Source organism: Oreochromis niloticus, linkage group LG18 (genome assembly GCF_001858045.2).
Source record: "Oreochromis niloticus isolate F11D_XX linkage group LG18, O_niloticus_UMD_NMBU, whole genome shotgun sequence".
NCBI classification, from domain to species: Eukaryota; Metazoa; Chordata; class Actinopteri; order Cichliformes; family Cichlidae; genus Oreochromis; species Oreochromis niloticus.
Window position 1 is genome coordinate 15,408,793 of NC_031982.2, and position 27,887 is coordinate 15,436,679.

Sequence of the window (27,887 nt, forward strand, 5' to 3'; positions counted from 1 at the left end):
TGCAAGTTTCTCCCTGCAATTATTTAACCTGGCAGTGATTAGACCAATACTGAACAAGAATAATAACAACTGAAACTCTGTAAAGCAAATGAAATGAAAGAAATGTAACATGACACATATATGAGGTTTGCATTAACAGACAGAGTGAGTCATTAGAAAAAAAAAAAAGTGAGTCAGAGCATGTCGAAGCGCTAACTAGACTGAAACCGGTTTACATCGTGTAATAATTGCACAGGGTCGCGATAAAAAGAGACCCTAATAACCCTAAAGCAGCCAGCAAAGAAAAAAAAGAGAAAATAATAAACTAAAAAAACTCCCTTTGCATTTGTGAATTTTAAGATTCCCTTTCAAAAGTAATACGAGGAGGTGAACGACACTTTTGTTAAAGTGACAAAAGTAAACATCACCCACTGTAGAGCTTACAAAAACTGCAGGAAAAAAAAAGACATCAAAGCTCCTTCAAGTAATTTAAAACTGCGGAGGCCGTTGGGGCACAGGAAATATGAATTAAGCGTGTCATGATGGCTGATTGATCAGATTCGACCATTTTCAAATAGATGGTGACAAGCGTCAGCCAATCACTGCCAATCGTGGTACACATTCTGTGTCTTGACAAGAGAAAGCGATAAAAACATATTTATACAATTACAACATAATACTGAGCTCTGAATGCTGTGATAACAGGGGAAGGGTGATGTAGTGAAGGCACGGCGGTTACTACTGTTAAGAAAACACCATCTGCTGTGTAAGTTTTTACAGTGCACACTACGGCAGAGAGTCTGTCAGACGCAGAATATCTCACAGCGCAACACTGTGATAGATGCTAATAGGAGAAGGGGGAGGGAGGGGTACTGCATTTTTCTTTTAAGGCAAATTGCTTAAAATTATTTTGAAGTGTAGCAGCAAAAAAAGGAACATAATACAAATAGAAATAAAACACTGACCATGTATGTTCAATAGCCTATAATCTTAATAACATCTCAGCTTTGTGAAATCATATAGCACATTTCTTATTCTATACAGTGCAGGGGGGCAACCAAAAAAAAAAAACCACAAAAAAGAAACAAAAAAATCAACCACCCCACTTGAAGATAATCTTTTACATCTGAACTTTTACACAAGAGAATACCCAAGTTATACAGTACTCTTTTAAATAGCTTCCCTCTTGTTTAGTATTAAAATATATACTCATAAATTTATATAATTCTTAAAAGAAATATTTTTTTCGTCTTAACACGTCCTTGAAGTAAAACCTCTCTTTTATTCTTTAGAGTCTATGTACAGCTGTCAATGCGTGACGTGACGCCATGTGGACGCTCTGGGGAGTAACCCAGAGACTCGAAGAGAGAGGGCGAGGCGTGTGAGAGGGTCTAGCAGTCTTTGGGTGCCTGGATCCTCAGCTCACCTGTAGCAGACAGAAGACATAGAGTAATCAGACTTTAAGCAAGGGGGACATTAAGTCACGGTCACATGTTACTGTCAGTGACAAAGAAGCCTGAAAACTTTGCTCACCTTGTGTCTTGTCAAGCTGATACTCTGTCTGGCCCTGTGTTGCTTCCAAGTCCTGGAGCTCTAGAGAGTCTCTTTTACATGAAGAAAAGTTTGTTTTGTCACCACATGTCCTCTTAGCAGCCTCAAAACAGTCCGACTCGCTGTCCGTGTCAAAACCTTCATGCATGTAGCCTTGGTATGCTGCTCCCGGCAAGGTCGGGTGGACAGCCACTGTCACAGAGGCCGTGGCTGTAACCATAGTAACAGGTCCCCCAGCGGAGCCTTGTTGTGTTGGCAGGGTAGAGTTGCTATGGCTATAGCTCAGCCCTTTAGTCCTGTTTGGCTGAGGCCCTCTAACGTTCTGGAACCTGGGGCCGCTTTGAAAAGTCCTCCCAGGAAAGTGGGCTCTGTCGCCGGGTAAGTGTTGGCCAGGCTGAGCCTGGAGTCTCTGGAAACCCCTCTGCTGCTCCCGCTTGTTTTCATCCCAGCATGTAACCTGGGATCCAAGAGGAGACTGTGCAATGTGGGAAGATTCACTTAATGGTTCAATCCTCCCACCAGGAGCTGTTGCATTTTCTCTAAGTGGCTTCACCACCTAAAACAAACAAATGTTTACAGTTAACTTTCAGAAGATTTGATGAAAAATAGGGCAGCTTATTTTATCTGCATGGTCATGCAGCGTACCGTAAGTTTAGGGAAGCTCGGGTCTTTGCTCGCTTCCAGCAGTATATGAGATGTTGCTGGTGGAACGCTGGTGTGCGATGCTAAGTATGCACTCCGTTCACAGTACTTATAATCCTCCTCCCCAATCCCTGATGTAGTAGTCAACTCAGAGTAATACTCAGAGTCTGATGACTCAGAAAATGCCTGTTGACGAGAGCGTGGGTTGGGGTGGCCTGTGTAGTACCCATGGTGGGTCATTGGTGGAGGCAGCGGAGGCTCTGGAGAAGGTGACGGCAGGCAGCTGGCATTGTCAACCGGGGTGACCTCAGCCGGAGGACCCATCATGGAGAGGAGGACTGGGAGGAGAACCAAGCCATTAAGCATCCCCAAAACAGTCAGGATGGCTAGCACAGCGAAGAAATACCTGAAGGATGGAGAGACATGAGATGTTAGTTTGGGCGTGAACCAAAAACAGACACGACAAAGAATCGGTGTCAGAATAAAAGCAGCCAGTAACACACAGTAATGACTGATAGCTGTTAATGCATTTAACCATCCTGAAATCAGACAAATGCCAAAGGACAGAGAAGGTCTGTCATCCCTCTTTAGCCTATTGGCATTTTTTTCAATCAACTGGTACGTGCAGTGACAGAGCTGCAATCCATTTAATCCTATTTTCTTTTGCATGCTAAGTTTTATAGGGATTTGGCTAAAATACAGATGCGTTAAAACTGTCAGCCAAGCTCGTGACACTATCACACAAAGTAAAAGACATTTAACATTTGACAAATGTTTTTTTATTTTTTTGCTTTATCCATTTTTCTATTTAACGTTTTTGTTATGCAACACATTGTTTTTTTTCTTTAAATGGACAAAAACACACACGTGTGTGTGTGCGGCACACTCCAAACACACACATAGTTGGCACATGAGGAAGGGAAGTAGCTCTGGGGAAGAAGTCAGGGAAAGCCCAGTGTTTGTGTATCAAAGGCGAGGGGGTTGGGTGGTGGGGTGGGGGCAAATCTGATTCCCTGCTTAGTCCAACTAAAACATGCTTTGATGCCTCCACTGCTGCTGCTACAAGATATTCTCTCGCTCGTTTTCTTTTTTTCTTTCTGCTCACACTGTGCGTGTGTGTGTGTATGTGTGTGTGTTTCCATCTCTGTACAGCTCTGAGGAGGCCAGGGGTGGAGGCAGGCCACAAGAAAGAGCTCCCCAAGAAAATTAGAGAGGACTCCACTTAAACACTAACAGAAAGCAGGGAGACAGTGAGATGCTAACCACCAGCCAGACTTAAAGAGGTAAAACAAGAAAAAAAAAGAGGGAGGGAGGGAAAAAAATGACAGTTGGTATGAGGGAAAAAAGCCAACAAGGACAAGGATAATAGCTGCAGAGTGTTATGGAAACATTCCCTCTCAATGGACTACTACAGTGATTATTACTACTACCTCACTTGACAAAGGTCACTCTTTTGTCTGATATGTTTTCTCTTTTCCTCTCTAGCAGCTGTCCTTATTTTCCTCTGTTATCAGAAGGATATTCATAAGCTGCTTTGCCAAAACCCTGCGGGGACGCACATATTTAACGAGCATGCTTAATCGAATTAACGCACATTCACCTGCAGATGGCGAAATGATAAATAGTTTATCAATATTATTATTATTATTTTACAATGGCGTCCACATTTGAGCTCACTTGCTTATTTTACCCCAAAATGACAATTCTTTACGTGGCGGAAAAAGAGACAGAAAGAAAGAGAGTGAGACGTTGGTGGGACCTCCAACAGCGTCTCACTGTTAGGAATTCTGTTGTTTATATAAACTGTAATCTTTTCCATTCGTTGTCAGGCCTGCAGAGTCGTATGTGTGTGTGTGTGTGTGTGTGTAAGAATGAGACAGTAAGCGCTTACACGCATGTACGTATGTGCGTTTCTCCACGTGTGTACATCCGTGTGTGTGCGTGCGCACTGCCTTGTGGCCTGCCTGCATGTGTGCACATTCTACGTAAGTATGTGTGTGAGAGAAGTCTCTGAGCAGAGCTGAATTAGGCGTGCTGTTTATTCAGTGCATTACAAGGCCAGGAGATGTTTACAGCAGTATATTTATGCTACTCCCCAGCTAGCCAGCCTTGGCTTCCCCCAATCAGCTACAGCTACAGCTAAACAAGACCTCCAACAGAGACTAGTCCCCTCTGTCTCTCCTTCACGCTCTGTTTTTTTGAAAATTGTCTCTCAAAAATGTGAGCAGAGAAAAAGTACTGGAAATTTGCTCTGTGGCACCCTTAATTCCAATCCAACTTCCCAGGTATTCTCAAATTCCTGCTACTTAAATATATGTACACTTCTTTATGAGTGTAATCCAACACTTTTGGAAGATCTACTCATCAGGCTGTGACCTAGCCACCCACAAAGACCTTATGTCCTTGTACGGAAGCCACCCTCAGAAAACGTCTCCTGCTCCCTCTGCTTCTGTCTCTGTTTCTGCAGAAAACTGTGCTTTTTATGTCATGGAGGCCTGCTGCAGTCTGTGAGCTCAAGGCTGTGGTTTAGGGTTTGGGCCGAGACCACATTCGGCTGAAAAACATGGAGGTATTCGCCTTTTTTCCACTCTGACCATGAAACAGTGGTAGAAAACACACGCACGCACGAGAGCAGATGCACACACAATTTACAATCACCAGTATAGACTCTTACACACAAACACACACACAGAGGGTCTGTTGGTGGGCCGCAGAGCATCTGACCAGTTCAAATTTAGCTCCACTTTTTTTTTTTTTCATTACGGCATCCAACGTGGAAGGCGGGAATGCCAAACAGATGATAGGAATTTTTACAGATTCCCCTGTGTGTGTGTGAAAGAGACAGCGTGAAAGAGTGAGAGGGAGACACCACCCAGTGGGCAGCAGAACACTTCCATGTTTACAAGCAGCTGCTACACACACCCTTGATGTTTTCCCCATTTGTTTCACTCCAAGCTCGAGGAGTCAGATGTGCGTGCGCTCCCAGAGTGACAGAACCAGGTGCTTATTTGTCACTGTTTGTGTGTCTCTGTGTGTGTCTGAAAAAACAACAAAAAAAGGACTTCCACCTGCATGTAGACCTCCAAAGTGAGGTTTCCTACTGCACCCAAAGTGAGATGAAACAACCAGCTCCACACAAAATGCTGATTCTTCTAAAGGTAGCATATGACCTTTTCGAACGAACACACTCACACTCACACTCACTTACCTCATGATGAAGTCAAATTCGGACCCGGCCAGCATGAGAACACCCAGCAGCGTGGAGATCGCGCCGTCAACCACCGGCGCAAACATGTGCTCCAGCGCCACCGCCGAGCGCTTGTTTCTGTTGCCAATCGCTGTCAGGAAGCCCTGCGGAAGAGAGAGGGGGGAAGGTGGGGAAGAGAAGTGAGTTGGAAATCTTGCCGATCACACAAAACTTGTGCTTGCGGTGAGGCTTTGGCAAGCTCCCTAGTTCCTGCGTTTGGTTTTGTTGAGGATTACAACACTATGCTACAAGACAGTAGAGTGTGCATGGAAGCAGGTTGCCAGCATGAGTGAGCAAGCAAACACCTCAATAATTTTAAAATAGCCAACTTTTCACCAGTTATAAATAAAATATTTTGTAATGCATTTTCTTCTATTAGGTATGAGTATAGATTAGGTGGTTAGGTGCTGCTCATTCCTTACCAGAGCGATGTGAACAGTAAACTCCACTCCGATGCCCACGGAAGCGATCAGGATGACCACAGGAATGGCACTCAGCTTGATGCCAATTAGACCCATGATGCCAAACAACTCCACAGTCATCATGGCCAAGATAAACACCTGAAAAGCACACATGAAATTTAGCGTTGCCACTTTTCCAGTGCAGGAAATGTTAAGCCAGCCAACACAGTAGGATGAAAAAAGAAGATATGGCTAAACGAGACTGTAAAATTAAAGCATTTCAACTACGATAATGCTTTTCTTTCTAGATGGAGCTGAGTCCTGCTGCCACAATCTTTGACCCTGCGCTCAAGATCTTAATGACATGAGATCAAATTTCCCACCCTCGGGTTAATCCCATCCCCCTCGCCCACTCCCATATTCCTTCTTTCTCTTTCTCTTCTTCCTTCCCATAGATGCTTAACACCAGAGATTGACAGCACCAAAGGCAAAGTGTTTGCACCACATTCACATTTACTTGTTCATAACAAATTATCTTGTTTCATTTTTTCCACAAGATTTTTAGCCTGTGTCGCTCATTTTATTGTTTTCTGACATTTAATACAACGGCAAAGAAATGCAGTGCCACAGCTTTCGAATGCCTTCATATGGGGTGTTACTGTAAAACCGCAATACAAACAGCAACAACAATCCTTAGAAAACAAGGAGGAGAAAGCAGTTCCTGGCCAACGGCGGCTTTTGATCCCAGCAGGGGCTTTTAGCTGGGGCATAGTTAAATTGGAAATGATAAAAGCTGTTTTACTGCTCGACCACATACAGGCTGGGTGAAGCCTTCACAGGCTGGTTGATGCTTGGAGACCATGCATGCACGTAGCTGTGCCTCTCTGTCTGTGTTGTGTTGCTGTCTCAATCAGCGCTGCTGTGGGCCGCTGCTTAAATTAAACGCATTCCTGCTGAAACCGGCTCTGTAGTTGAGCTACAGACCCCCAATGGGGCTATGCGGATGTGTGTTTCTGTGTGAGTTTGGGGTCTTTGAGGACCACCGGTCCCACCAGCTTGTGTGTGAAATGTTATCCATCTGTTGACCACTCAGATTGTCGCTTTTTCCGCTCTCCCACACGCACATACACGTACAGACAAATATCCCTGATGGATGGGTTGTGCAGGCCAAGGTCGCAACTGGGCAGATCTGTCCTGTCCCCAAATCTCTCCCTCTCCCTTTGACAAAAGGAGTGAGAGAGTTGGAGGTAGAGGCTTCAGGAGGGTAAAGCCTTTCTTGCTCCTTTGCATTTCCTTTTTTTTTAGGCTAGCCGAGCCCACATTAGAATGACAAAGGGCCTTGTGTGTGTGTGTGCATGCTGGCCCTCAACAGAGAAAAAAGGGGCCCCCTAGACAGTGTTATTGAGCTATGCTGAGAAGGGTGAAAATAAAGAGAGCGAGAGGGAGGAAGGGGTTAAGGATGCTAAGTTAGGATGAGGTGGAGAATTAAAAAAAAAAACCCAGAAATGATGTGGAAAAAGGCGTGATATGATGGAATAAAAAAGTGGAGTGCAGGATGAAGAGCTATCCACTTACAATGATGCCTGCAGTCCAGGGGTTGAGCAGGAGGATCGCACAGACCAGGAAGGTGCAGGCCAACACCACACTGATCGACAGCAGGAACCAGTGTCGGAGGCCAATGTACTGCTCCCAGAACAGGAAGGGGTATCCGTTGGGGTAATTGAACACACCCTTGCGGCTAAACTCGTCGCAAATGGTGCGCACACTCTCGATGGCTTCCACAAAGTCGCTGGCCTGACGAAGGCCGTTCAGGTAGAAGGGGAACTGAGCAAACTCCAGGGGCTCTGCAGCCGGGACTGCAAGAGGAGATGAAAAGAAGGTAAAGGGATTTTGTATTCACACTCTAAGTCACCTTTAAATGCATCCACTCTGACCAAAATCAGATAACTTACTGCGCAGATTTTCCCCTGTAGTGTCATACTTGTCATGAATCCATTCTCTGGGGTGAGGGTAGAAGTTGGCCTGAGATGCAGCGTAGCCCAGGGGATCATTACTGACCCAGACTGTCAGGTAAATGTAAAAAACCTCCGGGGGGATCAAACCCTCGACATCCACCAGCCGACGAGAGGTCAGCTACAGAAAAAATTTGCATTTGTTGATTATATTTTCATCTATAATGTCAAACAAACATATTATGAGACAAAGCCGTCTTTTTTATTTAACTCACCTGGCTGTAGTTAAAAGGCTCTTTCTTGGAGCCAGTCTGGATCAGGAGCTTGTATGCCAGAGCCCCGTCTTCTGTGCCGTTACGATAGCTGTCAGCGGTAATTCTGCCTGCCTGCCAGTCAGCATCAAAAGCCGCCTGAAGACCTGTGTGTGAGGTAGAACACACAAAGGAGAGAGAGGATTATTGAGGCTGTCATTTATAAATGCTTTGATTTCTGTTATCATAACAGTTCTTCTGCATGTCTGCCTGTGTGGGCAGTGATGCTGAAAATGTGGAATATCAAGTTTCCTTTTCTGGATCAGATTGACCTGATAGCTATGACTTTTTCTTCACTGGATCTGTGACACATTCTAGCCTAAGGACGCGCACACACACACACACATGCCAAGATAGCCTATGACCTCAAACCATGAGCGAGTACGTCACCTCTGAGCCCAGGTGGATGCAGTCTAACAATGTGACTGAACTTCCACTCACCCTTTGCACATTCTAACCCCCACACCCATTAACCCACTCACTGTTGTCTTTAGCAAAAAGCATGTCTGAAAAAACCTAATGCATTAAATACCAGACTCTGACATCATTATCAGAAAGAGACAGAAAGAAGAAGTTATTACCTAACTCCCTCTAAAAAAACCCCCAAAATAACATTACTCTGAATTCTTACCTCTGAGCCAATCCTGGAAGTAGTGCAGCCACATGCGGGGCAGTTTGTTGTCGCTGTCTCTGACCACATATCGAACTGAGTTGAAGGCGTTGTGCAGCTGAATCAACAGCCTTTGAGATCGAGCATAATCGAATCCGTCCATAGTAACCAGGTACATGTTATAGAAGGAGAAATACTTGAACTGGGCGTCGATGAAGTCGTATTCCTTGGTGTCACGTGGCACGATATCGGTCAGGTAAAGGCCATCGTGCACCATGGTGGTACCGTACAGGCTGAGGCCCAGGAGGCACAGGAAGAGAACAACCACGGCGGCTTTGCTCTTAGGCTTAAGGAGCAGAGGAGCATATTTCTCCCTGGCAAAATTGGACAAGTTCCAGTGCAGGAAAGGGAGCGGTACACACTTTTTCCCTGATCTGGAGTCCTCCACCTGGGCTAAGAGGTCTCGTGTGGAGCTGGAGGTAGGGGTGAAGAGCTGAGAGCCATAGGGGTCTGGCACAGAGGTGGTGGTGGGGGAAGGTGAGGCGGCTAAAAGGAGGAAATACAAGCAGGAAATGAGCATTCCAGTATCATAAATTATCACATTGTCAGAATCATCATAGAGTACAGTTTACCTTGAGGCTGGGAGGGAGGGCAGAGGATGATGGAAGGAGGGCTGGTGGAAATCTGTGAGGTAGGCGGCAGAATTGTTACAATATGCTGGCCTGCCGCGTCGCACTGCGTGAACGCCTGCACCGTCGTAGTGATTTGGGTGCTGGTGGTGATGGTCGAGCCAGCAGTGTACTGGTGCGTGTGCGCCGTCGCCGTTGTTGGCGTGTGAGGCTGTTCTCCGGCGTCTGATAACTCTTGAGGTGAGAGGTGGATGACGCGATCGGAGCACGGGCTGTAGAGACAGCAGAGGATGTCCAAACGCTTGTCCTCGCGACGGTGGAGGTCCAAACTGAGGATGGCGGGGAAGATGAGCAGCACCATGGCAAAGTTAAACACAACCACAATGGCCGCCTAGGGAGAAGGAGAAAAAATACAGAGTGAAATAAGAGCAAGATAGAGCTAAGAAGAGACTGAACAGGATATAAAATTACAGACACACCAGCCCAGCTGGGAAGAGTCAAGACTTTTTTTTTTTAATGTCTGACACCACAGCCCAGTAAGTAAAGAAAAGCTCTTCTCTAAATCACCAGCCACGAATACTAAGCGAGCCAGGAGGGGAAAGAAAAGAAAGAAGTCACAAAAAAATATAGAAAGATATATATAAATATAAAGTTTGAGCAAAACCATCACCCTTCACCAGTTCAGCTACTGCCTCCCCGCTCACCCATCCCCTGAAGCTGACATTCTAACTGGCTGTGGTTTCCAGAGTGTGTCCATCTTTGTGTGTGTATTTGTGTGCGAGCTTGTGTGTTTCAGACCACCCACAGTTAGTCACAGATCAGAGAAAACCGCCTTGACGGCCCAGTGATATACTGGTCCACTCCTCCCTCCCTCTCCCTGCCGTTTTCTGTCTCTGTCTGTTCATCACTGTCTTTGCTCTGATTATTTCCCATTATACATATTATACATATTATATGCGCATATATATACATATATATATATGTATATATATGTGCACTTACACACAAAGACATGCACACACACACACATACACACACAAAAAACATTGGCCCTCTAGGTGCAGTGGCAATAAAACTAGGAACAAAGGCTTCGCTTGCTTTGAATAAATGTCAACTCTTTTAAGTTATCTCTTTCATTTTAAAAGGAGCCCAAGGCCTCATGGTGTGCGATTGTGTACAGCTTGTTTATGCATGCACGCATGTGTGTGAAAGTGTGTGTCTGTGTATGTCTGCAAAACATACCTGCAATGAGAAAGCTCGGAGTGCAGGTATGGGTACGAGAGCAGCCATGAAGAATGCAATCATGTTGTTGATGGAAGTCAGAGCCACACTGGTGCCGGTGCGACGCAGACAGTCTCCTGTCCGCTCCTTTACAGAAAAAAACAGAAGACACAAATCAGAAGAGAGGAAAAAAGAGGAGAGGACAAAGGAAGAGAGGAGAAGAGGCTTTGAAAGGTACCTTGAAGGGTATGTTGCTTTCAGTTTCTGTGAAAGAGTGAGCCAACAAAAACATATCATCCACACCGATCCCCAGTGCCAGGAAGGGAAGCACCTGGAATAGGAAAAACATCAGTCGAGAATAGAGTCTGAATGATCATTCAGCATGTGGAATCAAACTCTGTGATTTAAATCAAAGGAGGACCTCCTTAAATTTAAATGTGCTTATGAACTGAATGATGTACGCCGCTCCCTTTATGTTGTACCTGTGTCGTAGCGGCATTGAAGGAGAGGCCAAGCAGGGAGCAGAGACCCAGTCCAGCTGCCACTGACAGAGCCACCAACAGCACCCCAGCCAACCCCACGGCCCCCTGGGATTTGGCACAGTCCCATCTCAGCATGGTCACACAGGCATAGGCCAGCTGGAGAGGAGAAAATGTAATATTATTATTATTAAAGACAGTGAAATGATACAAGATACTTATTATCCATTAATAATGGGCAAAAGTCAGTGACTATAATCACCATGAGCAGGTATCCTCCAGCCACCCTGATGACGCTGACATCAGAGAAGGATTTCATGATATCATTGAGGGTTGTGGTGGAGAAAGCGTGGATGGACTGACTGGAGTTTGCTGGAATACTCTGGTGAACCACCTGAAGGGGAAACATCAATCAAGTGTTAAAGCGTTCTGCTGAAGAATTAAAAAAAACATACTACCCAATTTATAACTAAGCAATGAGGAAGAGCAACTGAAGGAATATGGATCTTGTTACACACATGGTTCAAAATCCCGCTAAACTACTACAGCCCTATATCTTAGGACCCCCTAAAATTTCCGTTTGAAATGTGCATGGCTGTGAAAGCGAGTAAGACGGCCCGAGTGTGTTTTTACATGTGCTAGCGTGTGTGTGTGCGTGCATAAGTATGACAACTGAGGAGTAATGAGCACAGATGCCAGAGGTTGTGAGGTCAAAGGTGAAAAAGGATGGGATCGCATGGCTCAGAAGGAGTCTCCTGGTACTTCATGCCCATGAAGGAACCAAAGCGCCCGAAAGCCATTTACCTGTAATCGTTCGACCATCATTTGCTATCTCGTACAGATCTGCTCTTGTACTTGTAATCCTGTAATATGTCGGGGTGGGGGAGCCTCATGTCTCTGTCAGTTTACGTTTGAGTTTTGTTACCCCTCCTCCCCTCCCCAAATGCCCCTCCCTCCCGCTGTGCTTAGCCTCGCCGTGGTGGGTGTCAGCTATCACAGCAACAGCTTGTTCCTATAACTAGGGCCCTGACAGAGAGGGAGATGATTGGCCTACCACACACACAAACACACACTAACCCGGTGCTCTGGTCTGCCCTGCGATTCAGTTTACAAGGGAGCTGAAGACTGATGGAATTCAGACACTGCAGATTAAAGTCTCAGTGCGCTTGTGTGTGTGTTTATGTGTGTGTGTCAGTGAAGATGGCAGCATGAGGACAAGGAAATGAGCTCTAATTTTTCTCCCCCTCCTCCTACATGATCTCAGTGACAACAAAATATCTTTATTTCTGCCCTGCTGTCCTTGAAGCACGGCGCGTTTAAAGGAGCGTGAAATCTGTGTGCGAGTTCGTACCTCGACAAACTTTCTCTGCCAGGATTCAAGGATGGCGGTGGCTTTCTCCTCATTCCAGTTAATGTCGTGGATTTCATAGTCGTCCTTAAAGTGCTCATATAGCTGCTTAGGACTCATCAGCAGGAACATGGTCTGGAGAGCCTCCGCACTGCAAACATGCAAACAAACTTTAGGACACATCAGGAATGATGGGCGACTCTTTTAAAAAACATAATATAACCATTAAGTCTGAGTGTTTGGATGTCCCTCGTATCTGAAAGCAGGTGCCGTCTCTTCTAAGATTTGTCCGCCTGCCTGCTTGCCCATCTGCCAGTGTAAACAACTAAAAGCAGGTGTTATCTAGTCTGTCTGCTCGTCTCTAGGCTGCAATCCCAGATGTCCTCAGGTTTTCTTGGCACCGGCAAAGCAAGCAGCAGTGCCGCTCAAAATGTGAAAGAGATGATCATAAATCACATCCAAGAATAAGTGTGGCTCTTGCAGATGGGCCTGGAATCCTCTTTCATTCAAGGCTCTCTTGGGTCTGTAAAGGGGGGCTTGATCTGGGCTCTGACCCAGTGCTCTCACTCCATTTGTACTGGCCATGCTTTTATAGCCAGTTGAACTCTGAAGATTGTCTTATAAAGAGCCCTGGGTTAGATGAAAGTGAATTTGAGTGTTATTTGCCTCCTTGTTTTTCTTCTTCTTCTTTGGTCCCGCACACAACAAATGTGTAGCAGGGTGGGGGGGCTTTATGTGACTGTCAATCATCTTTAATTGGCTGATCCCAGACCGGGGTCATTCAGGAAACTGATCCCTCTCGATATGAGGCATTCCTAGCATGCGTCTTCACTGCTGTTAGGGGGTTCCATAAATTCAGAGGGGAACTCGTAGCCTACTTGGCTGGTAGTGATCGCGTCGCATCCTTACTATTGAATCCTTTAATCACACAAGAGGAAGACAATGTATAAATATACCCACAAAAACACACACACCTCAGCAGAGCATCCTGGCTGTTCTTGACCCGCCCTCCCAAAATGAGCTCCTCTTGCCAGTGCATGAACTTCCGGCTAAAACCATGGCAACCACCCTGGAGACGCCCAGCAATGTCAGGACTCTGAATAAGAAAGCAGAAATATTAATATGCGCGGCTCTTTGGTTTACTTTCTGTGCACTGTAAATAATTACTAAAGTTGCACTCTTTCATGCGAGGTTACCTCTCCTAGCTCCTTGTTAGGTGCACTGAGGGGGCAGTCAGGGTCTGAGGGGTCTAGACATGGTCTGTTCATGTAGGCATGTCCCACCTGAGGAATCAAACAATGTTAGAGATGTCTCAGTACACAATAAGAGGTGTAAACATAGATGACACGCAGCCTTGTTTAGTAAAGATATCCGTGTCATCTTTTCTATGCGTCACCTGGGCTTTGTCCAGCATCTCCTTGAACCCTTCCAGTGAGGTGAACTGGCTCAGCTCCTCCATCAGCTTGACTGGATCTAGATTCATCCACTGGATATCTTGCATACCCCTGCAGAGCAAAGACACACTTTACAATGGCGACAAACACACACACACCGATTTTACATTATTTGTAGGAACTTAAGGAAGGAAGGCAACGTAAAATAGCTTTTATGAGCGTGTGCCCGCACGGCTACGTGGCTTTGAATTCTTTGCTAATGTTTACTCTGGGCAGGAAAACTTTTACTTCAGTTTCTCTCTCGCTCCTTTGTTGTGGTGGGCTACACAGGAGGCTAGCTGCAGATACAGGATAAAATAGCGTTTATTATCCTGTTTCACGCTGCCACAATGCCCAGGGAAAAGGCACAGTGGCTGCCTGCTCACTTTCATTCCTCAATGCCCTGCACTGAGTCATAACAATTACCTCTGCCTCCCAAACATCTTGATAAGGAGGGAGGGAAGGGAGAGGCCAGGAGGATGGAAGGCAGGGAAAACGGGCGAGGGATGAGACGTACACGGACAAATAACCTGTTTGTTAGCTTCACGTGTACTGCACTGGTTCGCTCTGCAATGTGGCCTATATCGGGAAATGTAATGCACTTGCTCAAGGAAAATAAGAATTTTGGAAAAACTGGAGGAATTATGTTTGTGGTTTGTGATTCAGCGAGACAAAGGGAAATAAAATTATCCCAAAGTATCTGAACTCCAAGCTGAATCTCCCCCCGATGGTTCATGAAGAGAGCTGCTCTCCTATTCCCACATACCAGGGTCCCCCTTTTGCTGCTGGTTGCAAAGACACTCCTTTATCAGCTAGTTTTTGCTTGACTGGACCGGGCCTGGGCCCTTTTGTTTTTTCATAGATTGCTGCTTTTTGTTCTCCCCGGTTCTCTCACTCTCTTTCTCTCCCACTCTTCACTCATTCGCTTTCCTGATCACCTCCTCCCATTTTCTTGCTCTCTATCATACTCTTATTTCTTCTGTTTTTGAGTAGTTTTTTTGTTTTGTTTTTAAAAAGGGTTGGAGCAGAAGCTGACTAAAGGGACAGTGCCACCAGTGAATGCAACAAGCTCTCGTAAGCTCAACGGCAACAACAAAAAAATGAAGAAGTTAAATACATTTAATAAATAACAGCAGATGTTGAGCACTGTGCGAATGTTTGGAAGATGTGTGATTCATCAAAGGCCCCCTTCTCTTTCTCTGGTGCTATGCTTTTCACACAAGCCAACAGGGAGATGCTAAGGATGGGAAACTTGTGTTTGTTTCTGTATGTGCTGGCTTGTCATGCAACATACCGCTGTCAGCTAAGACACACACATAAACAAATAATTCCTCTGCAAAGAAACATCTGCTATGATCTAAACTATCTTTTCTAAACTAAGCACACAATTGAAATATCACTTCTGACGAGGAAAAAAAGAGATCCCTTTCAGTGACTCAATTTCTCAAGAGAACTTTATCCCCCGCAGAAAAAAAAATTAGAATCTCCAAATGCCCAAATACGCCCAGACTCCACAGTTAACTGTCTTGTAGGCTCTGTCCTTCTCGGGGGACTTGGGGCTTGAATACTGCCCATTTTATTTGTTGGACAACTTGGGAGCTGGGAGCCCGGGGCATTACCATGAGAATGCCGAGTGTTAGCCGTGAGCTGACAAAGCCAGCCCCCCTCCCTCCTCCGGGGCCCCTGCACTGATGGACACTCACTCGTAAACTGAAAGAATGCTTACCATTGTCTGACCCAAAGGGCTCCCCTGCCACCACCGCCGCCGCCGCTGCCGCCACCGCCGCCTCCCCGCCCTCCGTTCTACCAACCCACCACCCAGTTGCTGTTACAGCCATCTACTCTCTCTCCATCCCTGCCTCGCTTGCTTGCCCGCTGCATCTCTCCCTAACCTTCTCTCTTTGAATTTCTCTGTCAGTACACCCCCTTTCAGTCCCTCTCTGGGCCCTAAAAGAACTCTATTACTGACCAGCACTGTCAGTCACAGCACCCACTGACAGACTACTGAAAGCCCAACTGTATGTCTCCATCCATCATGTGCTAGAAGTGACGGACCCCTCCAAAAGCTCTACTCAGATCAGATGGAAGCAGTGCATAGAAACAGCCAAGCCGTCAATGAAGTGCTTAAAAGTGCACCAAAAAAAAAAAAAAAAGTTATGGCAAATATTCCAAGACTTACGGTAAATAGGCAGAGCCTCCCTGTAGCTTGGCCCCTTCCCAAAAGCAGTCCAATGGGGTGATTATCATACAGGGGAAGAGCTTGTCAATCATCTGGGATCAGGAAACAGAAAAGAAAGAAGTAAACATCACAAATCAGTGATAAATAAACATAGACACAAAAAAACCCCAAACAAAACAAAACAGCTATTTCTTCATTGACTTACCCTTTCGATCATGACGTTCTCTATAATGGGGACTCCAGATTTATAGCATATTTTATTAAGATCCCATGATCTAAAAGAAATAAAAGTTTTCGATTAAAAGTTTTATTTAAAAACACGTGCGTGCGCGCAGCAGATCTTCACAGAGCATGTCCACTTACTTTCCAAACAATGACACCTGTACTTTGCTGGCGGACAGCGCGGCTTCCATGTGAACCAGCAAAGCTTCCTGGGTGAGAATGTTTGTGCCCTCTTCTTTGGGGGGTCTGGATAAGCATCTGTGAGGTAAATACAGACTCCTCTCCCTGCTTTTCCCTTGTGTAGCGAAGCTCTGTGCTCACACGACTGCCAGCTAAAAAAAGTAGAAATGAAAAGTGATTAGATAGACAGATAGATAGATTTTCTTTAATGCACATGCAAAGACACTCACACATTTGTATCCTATTACAGAGTAGGTTTTGTGCATACATATGCACATACACACACACACACACACACACACTTACACAAGAACACACACATATATTGACCAACGCCCTTGGCCTTCGCCAGTGTTGGTTTTGAAGGCACTTCACACAAGCCAGTGTCTGGCCAAGAGAAATGAGTAATACAGCTTCTCATTGGCTCCTTCTGCGAAACAGATGTGCCCTGTTAGTTAGTGAAACCAGCCTTCTGATGCCCCCAAAACGCTCTACTGCTCTGTTTAGGGCAGCAGATACAGACCGGGACAATCTGAACTCATAAAAAATAATTATGATGGGCACTTCATCTTTTATTCCTGATGTTTATGCACAGTTTTCAACCTTTAAAGGTTGTTTATTGGAAAATGTGTTCATCTCCGACTCTGTATTTCTCTGCAACGCTTCCTCAGCGGTGTTCTTGCGATATGGCATTGAAAGACATAAAAGTGCTTAGAAGAACAAATGGATAAAGAACGGTGAATATATTCGTGGACGAAAGAAATATGGCTGTCAGAGATGGTGATGAAGAGAAAAGTTAGAAAGCGGATGAAAAAAATGTAGAGCGAGGGAGAGAGAGAGAGAGAGAGAGAGAGCTATGTTGTGCTGTGCAATAGACCCCAGCCCCCTAATTACAGGAGGTTGCCCTGAAAAGAGTTTGCCAGCCGGGGGGATCTGTGCCTGTGCCAAGTGGACATGAAACATGCCGCGCTGGATCACAGAGGGCCCGTCTGCCCCTCTTGCTGTCCCACTACACGACAACCCCAGAGAGACAGAAGGGAGGGGAGAAAAGAGGGAAGTGGTGGGAGTTTAGAAACTAGGGCTACCACCTTCTTGATTCTAATTTTTGTCAGTAGTTCACCCAGTTTTACTGCACTGCACTTTGCAGCTGCGAGCATCTATTTTTTTCATCCTTTTAACACTCTCTCATCTACCTCTCTCTCCATCTCCTTCTCTCTCTCACACACACACTCTCCCGCTCTCTCTTTTCCCTCACGCTTTCTGGACCTCCCCCTGGCTGCAACAGGCTCCCATAATTGATGGGGAGAAAAGAAAAAACAAACTATTCAGCCTATGCCGCAAAAGTGTGAGATCAGGTTAGAACTGCGGTCCTCTGTGACACAGTCCAATATTTCTAGGCTTCGCTTTCAAGGCTTTAATTACATTCGCAGGGCCTTGAGACTATCGGGTCACCTTGTTTATTTGCAGTCACTGGTGTCGGGCTCAGTGCATCTCACAAAGAAAACACTTCAAAATGGGACAAGCTCTTGTTGGATGTTCTTTGCACAAAAACTTTTTTTCTTTTTTTTTTTAAAGCTAACGTATTTATAAACCACAGCAGGACATATGCGAAAGAAATAATTCTGCCTGGAATTTTGGAAATGTTAGAAAATGAGATCTGACTTTTATTAAATCATTTTCATACTGCCATGAAGTGTAAATACGAGATTTAGTGTAAAACATTTTAATCCCCGTGGCCCCGTTTGGGTTTTCTTGCCCCACTAATTTCCAATCAAAAAGAAAAAAAAAGGCCACTAAAAAACTGAACACTTTCCGTTTGAGGACCTCTTTGACATCTGTTAAACCTTTTTTGACATTTCGTATGTTAACCTCTGCAGCGTGGGGTTTTGATCCCAACAGGAACTGGGTGGCTCGAAGAGACTCTGGCTCTGTAATTACAGGCCTCCTGAAGTAAATTATAGCTATTTGTGTCTCGTTCCTCCCATCTGGACCACCCAGGCAGCCAGTCCTCTCTCGTCTCTCTCTCCCTCTCTTTCTCGCCTTCTCTCCTCAACCCCCGGTCCGGCCCCAACCACCCGACTTCTAAGCTTCCCCAGCACTCTGCTCTGCTCAAGTTCACCACTCTCTCCATAAGAAGCCTCTCCGTCTCTACCTTTCTTTCCCTGTTCCTCGTCCCCCTTTTCTCTCTCTCTTTCTGAGGCTGTTTTTCCCTTTCTCACTCTTTTTCAGTTTCCCCCCGTCTACCCTCTCCCTTCACCCAGGCTTCGCTCCTCACAGCCTTAAAGAGACAGTTCCCAGAAACTTTCTTCCCACCCTGGGAAGAAAGCGCCTTTAAGGGTGTAAAGCTGGGTTTTAACAGCCCAGTGGCTGGTAAGTTTATTACACGAGCGATTCTGAAACATGAAATATTAGTCCTTGTTTGGCAACATGATCAAAATTGAAAAAAAAAGAAAAAGAAAAAAAGAAAAATGGAGGGCTTGGAGATGGGTGAACACAAATGATCGCAACTCTAAATCACATCCCATCGGTTTTTCGAGATGCTTTCGCGATACTCAACCACCATTACAAATTTTAGCAAACAATTCGACTCTGATGGCTGCAACATATGAATTCATTTACTAGCTTCACCACTAAAAGCACTTTCACAACAGTTACGACATTGGGAAAGTGAAAAGCGAGGGAAAAATGTCATAACAAGCCCTGACATGGTTTCATGGCTGTGGGTGTACAAAAAATAAAAAATAATAATAATGTTTTCATGTGTTTTCATGTGCCCGTGTATATATATGTGTGTGTATGTGTATGTGTGTGTGTGTGCACTGAGGTGAAACAGGACTCTGTCTCCACCAACCTCAGTCATTTCCTACCCACCTGACCCTTCCATCCTTACAAGCCAAACAGACAGCATCTCCTAACTCAATAAAATATGTGCGGCTTCTCACATCTGGCTTCTAGAACGATCCAAGACCACCTTTAAAGGGCTGTTTCTATTCTATTCTATTCTATGCTATGCTATTCTATTGTGGTTATGGGTACCTAGTCCCAGTTCCAGGCCATTCTAGGTCAGACCAGGCCGCCTTCAAAGTTTAGTGTGGTAGATTAGCTGGATTAGGGGGCCCCTGAAAGGCCCCACGCTGCTATGGAGGAAGACTCAAGAAGAAGAGGGCTGAAGGTGACATGTATGCTATTACTTGCTATGTAGTGCATTTGACGTTTTTCCTGATTTACACAGCATGACAAGATGAGAAGAAATATACAGCCGATTTCTACACAAAACTTCCTTTGATAAAATATAGTTCAGGGGAGGTTGCTACGCTACGTTTATCATAGCGTAGCAACAATATGAAAAATAAATTAAGTTATCCCTCGCCTGCTGTCTTTTACCTATGATTTACTTCCTTCTCCACTGTTTTATTCACAAAAGAGCTGCTTTTTTTACTTCCTTTTGATTTTCAGCAATGGATCTAAATGAGACATTCATTCCTTCATCTTGGCACCCAAATAGGCCCCCTTCTTTTGGACCCACCAGAATCTCCACTTCGGATTCTTCAGCCCAGTCCTGCCCTATGGCATTCCCTAGCCAGGGCACTGTCTAAAGCAGGCTGCACCCCAGCAGATGGGCTGTTCCTCTATAGAATCCGTCAGTACAGCTCCAGACTGAATGCACACCCTTTTGTCATTCAACCCTTCAATTTCTTTCAGATGTTTCCCAACAAACACCAGAATAAAATAAAGAGGGAACGTTTTTTTTTTTCTCCCCTCAACAAAAGCAAATGGACCAAAACTTTCCCAGCCTGTAAAACAATGCCAGAGTCGGGATGTAAGGGGGGGTGAGGCAAGGGGCAAGAAAGAGAAGCTGGCACTTTGCTATCTTACCTATAGAAATACAGTGTATCTGTTTAGCAGCTGTCAAAAACACCATTCACTCAGGAAATGAGCTAAACTACGCGCACACACAAAAAAACAAACGTGGTCTCTGTTTGTCCTGTAACTTTTCCCTGCTAATAAAATAAAAAAATAAATACATAAATAAAAAGCTGTCTCCAAATCACACCTTAAAAACTGCATAAAACAGCAAAAACAACATGAAAAATCAGTTTCACTTACTTTCTATTCAGATGTGCCAGTGGTGTTAGCCACCACACATAAATTTCCACGAGGGCTGGCATTTAGGCACTTTCTATTTCCATATGTATAGGCTTGCCTCTGCTAATTATGCTAATCATGGGCAGTGTTGGCCACTGTGAAAAATAGTCACATTAGACACTCCACTGACCGCTAATGCTGCTTAATGTGTGGTTGAAACATACATTCATCCCCGCCTGAAAAGCAAAATTTTTCCACGTTGCTGGTCTCATTCAGATGAGAAATGAATTTATTGAGCCCCAGAAGCATTTCTTTTTTCCCTCCCAAGTACCAAGAAAATGTTCAGTCCCCCTCTCTCTCTCCAGTTCCCTCTCACTTCACTTTTTATACTTCCACGGTGTAAAGACAGAGGCAAATGGTGCAAACTCTAAGGTGACTGGTGTCGCTTTATTCCCCCCCACACCCACCCCACAGCCAGAGACAAAGGTTGCTCTTCAGCGAAGAGATAAAGGGTGCCACACTATACTGATTGAGTTTTTATTATCCCATTTTCGGTTGCATTGCGGCCTTTCTAAGGATATCGCATTCAATGTAGCAAAGACCCTGACAGTCCAGTGCCCTTTTTTCAGCCCAAAGACATGTTTTATGCTATCACTGTAAACCGGTGATACTCATTACCCAATAAATATATGAAGAGCTTTTGTTTTACAACCAAAGGCAAAAAAAAAGAAGAAGAAAAAAACCCCCAAACAAACAAGACTTTAAAAAAGGGAAGGTAGAGCACGCTGTTTTGTGCTTCCTGTCTCAGTGGAAGCAAGAGCCATGTGTCTGTCATATGCAGATGTATCTGTAGCTGCTCAGTGTGTGTTTATTTGTTGGGGGGTGGTCCTGGGCTCTCTGTTGAAGAGCGTGTGTGTGTGTGTTTGGGGGATGCTGAGAACGGGGATGGAATGAGGTAGTCTTGGATTGAGGGATGGAGGGAGAGGGGGTGAAATAAACATTTAGAAGTGACCCAGGTTGACTCTGTCTTGTTTGTTCTCTCTACCAGTGAGGTCCTGGGCCCTGAACGCTGGGAGTTTATTTATCTAGTTGGGGCACCACCGCGCACTATTCACCTCCAATAATACCTCATAGAGCTCCCTTTCTCTGTCTGAACTGGGGCGCTGTGTGCACTCCAATGAATTATAGCATTTACCTGCTGCGCCACTCTGAGGTTTGTTTAGAGAAACCGCTCCAAACGGCGAAACGCCCACATGTGCATTTGTGCAAACTTTTTTGCTCTCCTCTCTTTAAATCAGTCCACACCTCGGTCTCTTCATATCTTGTCTGATTCCCTGTTATTCTGTATACACTGTATGGTCTTCACCTCCCTCTCTCCTACATAAGACTTTTTATGGGGCAACTGCTATCCGGATAGTCCTCGTCTCGCTGCGCTCATATTTGGACAGCTTGAGTCTGTGTACATGTCTGTCATGCCTCACCCAAACAACTGCCAAGAAAGATGAGTTTAGTTAAAGTCAGAGTAAACAGCACCACTGTTACATGAAGGCATTTTCTTTACCCTCTTTCCCATACACAGCTTTTCGGCTGTGGCTTGATACGCGCCTGAAAACAATTATCCAAAGGCTGCGCAAAGGCATCCTTAAGTTTGACACATTTTAGTGAAAAAAACAAAAAAAAATTAAGCTTAAGAAAGTAACTTCTCTTATAAAACAAACAGGGCTTTATAGAGAAAGACATCCATGAGACCGTTTCGCACTTGATGTTTGTTCAAGTGAGACAGGCAAAAACAGCAGCAAAAAAAAAGGAAAAAAAGTGTGAGCTTGCAATAAACCTTCCACCCCGTTCCTGCCCCAGCCCCCCCACACCATTGTCTCCTCTTATCCTTGTCCTCTTCCTGCGCCTCTTTTTATGATCTTTTTCTTTTCTCCTTGCGAACAATACAGAGCCGGGTCACATGTTGCCCAGGTCATACCTTAACTTTCAAATTCTCAAATGTGGCCCAAGCTTGATAAGCAGAACCACAGTGTAAACTTTATTTAATTCTAACTAGATAACATGAATGATTTTTTTGAAACACAATTAAACTCAATTTAATCCACGCACTTTATGAATGAATTAGGAAATTGGCAACAAGTGCCATCCCTCGGGCCAGCACTGCAGTTTAAAAAGGAAGAAGAAAAAAAGATGTGCATGGGTGTAAGGTAATTTGATGGACGATGTCTGTCTCAGATCCTTTAGAGCAGAGGCAGTTAGCCAGAAATAGTTCGTAATCCCCTTGTCAGACTAAACACCCTGATACTCCAGCTTTTATTCTCCACTACACAGGTGTGAGAGCTGAAGGTACGATGAAGCCTTCTACTTATAAGTTGCGCATCCGCTCTGGAGAGTCCTCTGGTTGAAGTAAACGATATGAATAAAGACATAAAGAATGCTTGATTGATTGTGAAGTGTAGGCACAAATTCTGTCTCTCTCTCTCTCTGTCTACACTTTCTAGACACAGACTGCACTGCTGTGCTTCACGGTGTTTTGGTCCTGTTGGAGGGAGGAAGCAATTAAAAAAAAAAAAAAGCCCTGGTGGCCTGACTTCACAGAGCAGGCAGACAGACAGGTAGAAATATAAACAGGCGCACACAAAGCCCGGGCAGACAGACGGGAACGCAGTCAGGAACCTGAGGCGGGTAGACAGGCGGCCAGGCAAGCTGCACGCACCAGAAGTGACAAAGATGACAAGTGTGCGTGTTTGTGTATGTGTGTGAAAACTGCAGGGGGCAGCTCCTAGTATGAATATATGATGGGAAGCATATGCTCCTAACACATTCAGATACACACACACACACATTCACATTCAGCTTGGAGTGTTAACACATAAGGTGTCAATTCACAGCTAGTTTCATCTGAACAAATTAGGGTACAAGTGGGAAAACTTTCATTTATGCCGCTTCTTAAAGTTGCTTTTGATGTAAAGCCAAATTACTTACATGTTTAGATTACCAAACACGACAAATAAAACTTAGGAACTAATGTAAAATATATGTTTATAATTTCATTCCATCAGTCTGAAATCTGATGTCTTACTAGAAGGCATACTCTTTTTTTGTTATGTGTATTGGTGCATGTGTCTTTTTCTGCGTGTGTGTGTGTGTGTGTGTGTGTAAAAGAGAAAGAGAGAGAGACAGAGGGAGAACTAACCTCTCCTTGTTACCGAACCACTTTACTCTCCATTGAGGCCCTAGCAGCTTTGTCAATGGGCTATTGGTGGAAACAAGGCAGGCAGAAACTTTAGAAAGATGGCCACGGCCTCTTAAAGGCACAGCATTCCTTTTGAGCACCCCCCCCCCAGTTCAACTCTCTCAATCCCACAGCAAAACAACTTGCACACAAACATCTAAACATCTCCTTTAAAAGATGGCTTGGCCAATTAGCTCAAGAGGTAATCCCGAAGCTTTACACTAACCACAGTGAAACCAAAGAAAAGGGACACAGTGGCAGCTCTCCTTCTTATTGTGGGAGATGGAGGCGTTTCCTTCAAAGCTAACAATTTCAGTGGCTACATTTTTAAAGATTTTTCTTTTTGTTTCTTTTTTTTTTAATTTGTGCTTGATAGAGAACCTTATTTAAATTCCTGCGCAAGTGAAGCGCACAGCCTTCCAACAACCGGCGGCGTGTGATTCCACCAACACCTCCACACAGGTCCTGTGGGAGCCGCCTGTTCCTGTCCTCCAGTGACATGGTGGGCTTAAAAAACCCTATAGAGTCTGTTTATATTCACCAACTGCTGTGGCGCTTTTAGAGCGTGCAAAACAGGTGGGTAAACTTCAGCTGCATTCACTTATATTTTTTTTTTCTTCTTGTGAGGAGGAGAGAAGGGAGGGAGGGAGGAGGGTGAGGGAGGGAGGTGGTGCCTGCTTGCTTGCCTGCCTGCCTGCTTGCCTCTTGTTGAATGGAATCCAAGAATAGTTAGGGACCACACAGGGAGCTAAGGGGGGGAGGGGTCAGAGCCCTCAAAGATGGCTAACCATTCACACAGTCCATCTGCTGCAGGGATCAGCCCCGGCACTGAAGCCTGGGGGTTTAAAAGGAATTTGGTCAGTGTGAAAAACCAAATAAAGCTGCCTCTGCCGCTGGAAATGTACAGATAACCTAAACGTAAAAAGTTCAGAGGTAAGGAACTGGAGCACTATCAATAGAAGAGGAAATTGTAGGATATCAAAAAAAAAAAAAAAAGAAACACGGCAGAAATGTCAGGGATGTGTTTGCTCTCATGATGAAAAGACTTAGAAGATAAAGAAGTCAAAAAACATGAAAAACTGCTAATAAAACCATATACAATGCACAGGAGTGAATGGCATGAATCTGATCTATACAAGGCTGTTAATACTGGGTGAAGTAAGTAAGTTTGTTTTCCTTATATGGTGCTAATGCGGTTAGAAATTTGTGCTGTAATTCTAACTTTAATAAAAGCCCCTAAAAAGATAAAAAATACTTAAACTAAGTCCCACAAATCCTCAGTTCTGTCATCAGGATTTCAACAAGACAAGCCATTGTGTCGCTCACTGAACACCTAGTGCCCTCCCACGGCACTGAGATGACACTAACCCGTATCTTCCTGCCAACACCTCTCATCATCAGAACTCCAGCAAAACAACTGAGAATTGTGTACAAACCAGGGGATGTCTGCACCATTTGCTCTATCTCAATCACTCTCTTAGTTTAATGCCACTTTATCAGCTGTCACGATCCAACAAAAGCAACAAGAAAAAAAAGTCCACAAACCAGCTACAACGTTGTGAGGGAGCATACCGAATGGTAGCTTTACTGTAGACTCAGTGCCAGCGACAGACAGCATACAGTTAAGTGTTTAAGACATTTTAACATTTAACTGCTTCACACGATTACGACCCAAAACAAGCTCCCTAGGGCGACGCATGCACTGTCAAACAGGAAATATCACACACTCACCTTCCACCCATAGCTGTTCAATGTTGGTTTCGATGGCTGCGACTCGGAGTCCCACAGACAGAGCCCCGAAAACTAAGAGTCCAATAAAGAGGACCTTCCCACAGTGCCTCTGGATGTAGCAGCCCAGAGAGAATAGGAAGGCCTGGAACCTCGCCCGGATCCAAAGAGGAGCTTTCTGACCTACTGCCTTCCCCTGGATTGGAAGCAGGAAGAGGATGAGAAAAGAACATCATCATTATTATTATTATTTATTACTATTATACTACACATAATCATGCTTACTGTCTCAAAAAGGTTGGTTGCATATCTTTTCAAACAACGTTGTGCCAGTAAATTCTAAACATTTGAAGAGACATGCATCTGTATTCAGAGACAACATATGTTTGTTATTTAAATCATGCTTTTCATAAAATGGAGACAAGTCGTGGTGCCAAAGAGCTCTGATGCAGGTCTTATGTGTTAAATCTCAGGCTAGACATTATCTGTAGTCCTATCCCAATAATACGATTTAAATGACACTGTGTTGGGACTATTTTGCACTTAATGACGTCCTTATTTAAAGAGAGAGATTTCCAGTGTTTTGGCTTACAGCCTAGAGGAGCACCCATAAATAAGAAAAATAAAAGGTGACAATTTCATTCCAGAGCAAAATGCGTGAATTTAAAAAAAGCTGAAAGTTAAAACTGTGAGCTTGTTCTACTGAAAAAGAGCCATTAACACATTTACTATGCAGTTCAAGCTATTTCTATAACTGTAGCCCAACAGAAAAACATTAATGGATATCTTTTGCTCTAATTTGGTTCTACTTCACATTTTATCAATAACTTTACACCCATCTGTCTAATCTCTCATTTGCTGTGAACTGCCACAAATGTCACTGCTGCGCTAGGAGACATTGCTGTAGTGTTGTGGCTTCTCGCAGCAGTGCTGAAACACGTCCAAGCATCCGGGCGGTCCAAAGATGCTTTGTCAGATCAAACTCAATCAGTGAATTCCTTTACAGGACCCACCACATTTCCAAACAGACCCCGGGCCAGTGCGCTCTCCGCTGGCTGCACACAGCCAAAAAAACACGCACAACACGCCTGGGATAGGGTATGGGAACAAGCCCGTACCTTTCTTTCTCTCTCTCGCTCTCATCACTGTGGCTTTTAACAGCAGAAATCAATGAGAAGCCGATGTCAGTTCAAATAAACAGCAGAGTTAACATACAGCTCAAAAAGACGACTCGTTCATTTGTTATCGCTTTATTCCGGAGCGCTCCCCCAAAATGTCACGCAGGTAGGCTTTTGGTTAACACGGCTCTTTCCAGTTAAAACGATTTATGTTATCTTACATCAGCTTCTAATGGCAATTTTCCTTTCAGTATTAAATAGTCAAATCAAACCGATCCCGATTTTGCAGTCGTCTCCCCTCAGGGGAGCACTGGTGGTCCCCGGACTCCGGTTTGATAGCTGCTGCTTAAAGTCTACACCGCATTCCCACATGCGACCCTCAAATCCCGATTAGATAACCTAACTCCTAAATAAATAAGCTGCCTTTTTTGGGGAAAACTTTTCATTCACATCTGCCGACTGGATGAAAGCTGTATTCACAGAAAAATCCACTCTAGACTGCGACCAGTGTATCACCTTTGAGATCTGTTTGAGTGCGAAAGCAGCGTGGCAGTAGCTGGGTCTCCGGAGTAGGTCTGGGTTCGCAGGCGGCTGGGAGCGTGTGTAACTCGGGGGTAAATCTCCAAATACGCCGGCCCCTGGGACCCCGCGATCCGAGGCCATAGTCCAAAGAGCGTGAACGGCACGCAGAGCGAAGCGACACAGAATCGGTGCGAGTTCAGAAAAAGCGACAATAATCCAACATAGAAGTAGAGCGCATCCAGCAGCACCGGCAACAAACTAGAAGAACGTTTTCTAGTCTTCCTTTGAGCCAAACAAGTCTCTAAACTCCATCCCAACATTATGCGCCGGAGTCCGTATAGATCCTTCCGTCTTCATTCGTCCCGATGGTGTGTGAACCGACGTCTCAGAGAGGAGTAGTAGCTCTAGTAGTAGTAGTAGTAGTAGCTTATGTCTGAGCCGTCCGTGTCAAGTCTAACTCCGATCCCGTGGCGGTAACATTTGGAGAAGTTCGCCTCTCGGCAAATCCTGAAAAGGAAGGTTTGATGGAAAAGTGCTCCGGCTCCCATTGGCCAAGGAAGAGGCAAATTACTTTGCAAACATCGCCTATTATTAGCTGCTAAGCAACAGCTCACCAAAGTGGAGAGAGAGGGGGACCACCCAGGCTGCTGCTGCCTGGGCTGGAGGGAGGGGAGGAGGACGGTGGGGAGGAGGGGAAGGGAGAGAGGAACTCTTTCAATAAACTGTGCACGGCCGCGCATGCAAACACACACACACGCGCGTGCGTGCGTGCGCGCACACATTTACGCACACAGCTCGCTCCCTGCCCCACTCACTT

General features: G+C 44.9%; 1 protein-coding gene across 1 annotated transcript; it reads right to left on the minus strand.

The window, feature by feature from the left end:
• ptch2 (patched 2) lies at nucleotides 1–27,684 on the minus strand. Its single transcript, XM_005476284.4, is given in 24 exon segments — nucleotides 1–1,405; nucleotides 1,513–2,086; nucleotides 2,176–2,578; nucleotides 5,381–5,523; nucleotides 5,842–5,979; nucleotides 7,396–7,676; nucleotides 7,773–7,953; nucleotides 8,048–8,190; nucleotides 8,715–9,239; nucleotides 9,326–9,713; nucleotides 10,565–10,690; nucleotides 10,782–10,874; nucleotides 11,026–11,181; nucleotides 11,285–11,416; nucleotides 12,374–12,521; nucleotides 13,345–13,466; nucleotides 13,567–13,653; nucleotides 13,767–13,875; nucleotides 15,983–16,074; nucleotides 16,188–16,257; nucleotides 16,346–16,446; nucleotides 16,448–16,536; nucleotides 25,434–25,626; nucleotides 27,065–27,684. Coding segments are annotated over 24 exon segments (4,476 nt in total). The 5' UTR covers nucleotides 27,212–27,684; the 3' UTR covers nucleotides 1–1,370.
• Between the last annotated feature and the right edge of the window lie 203 nt (nucleotides 27,685–27,887).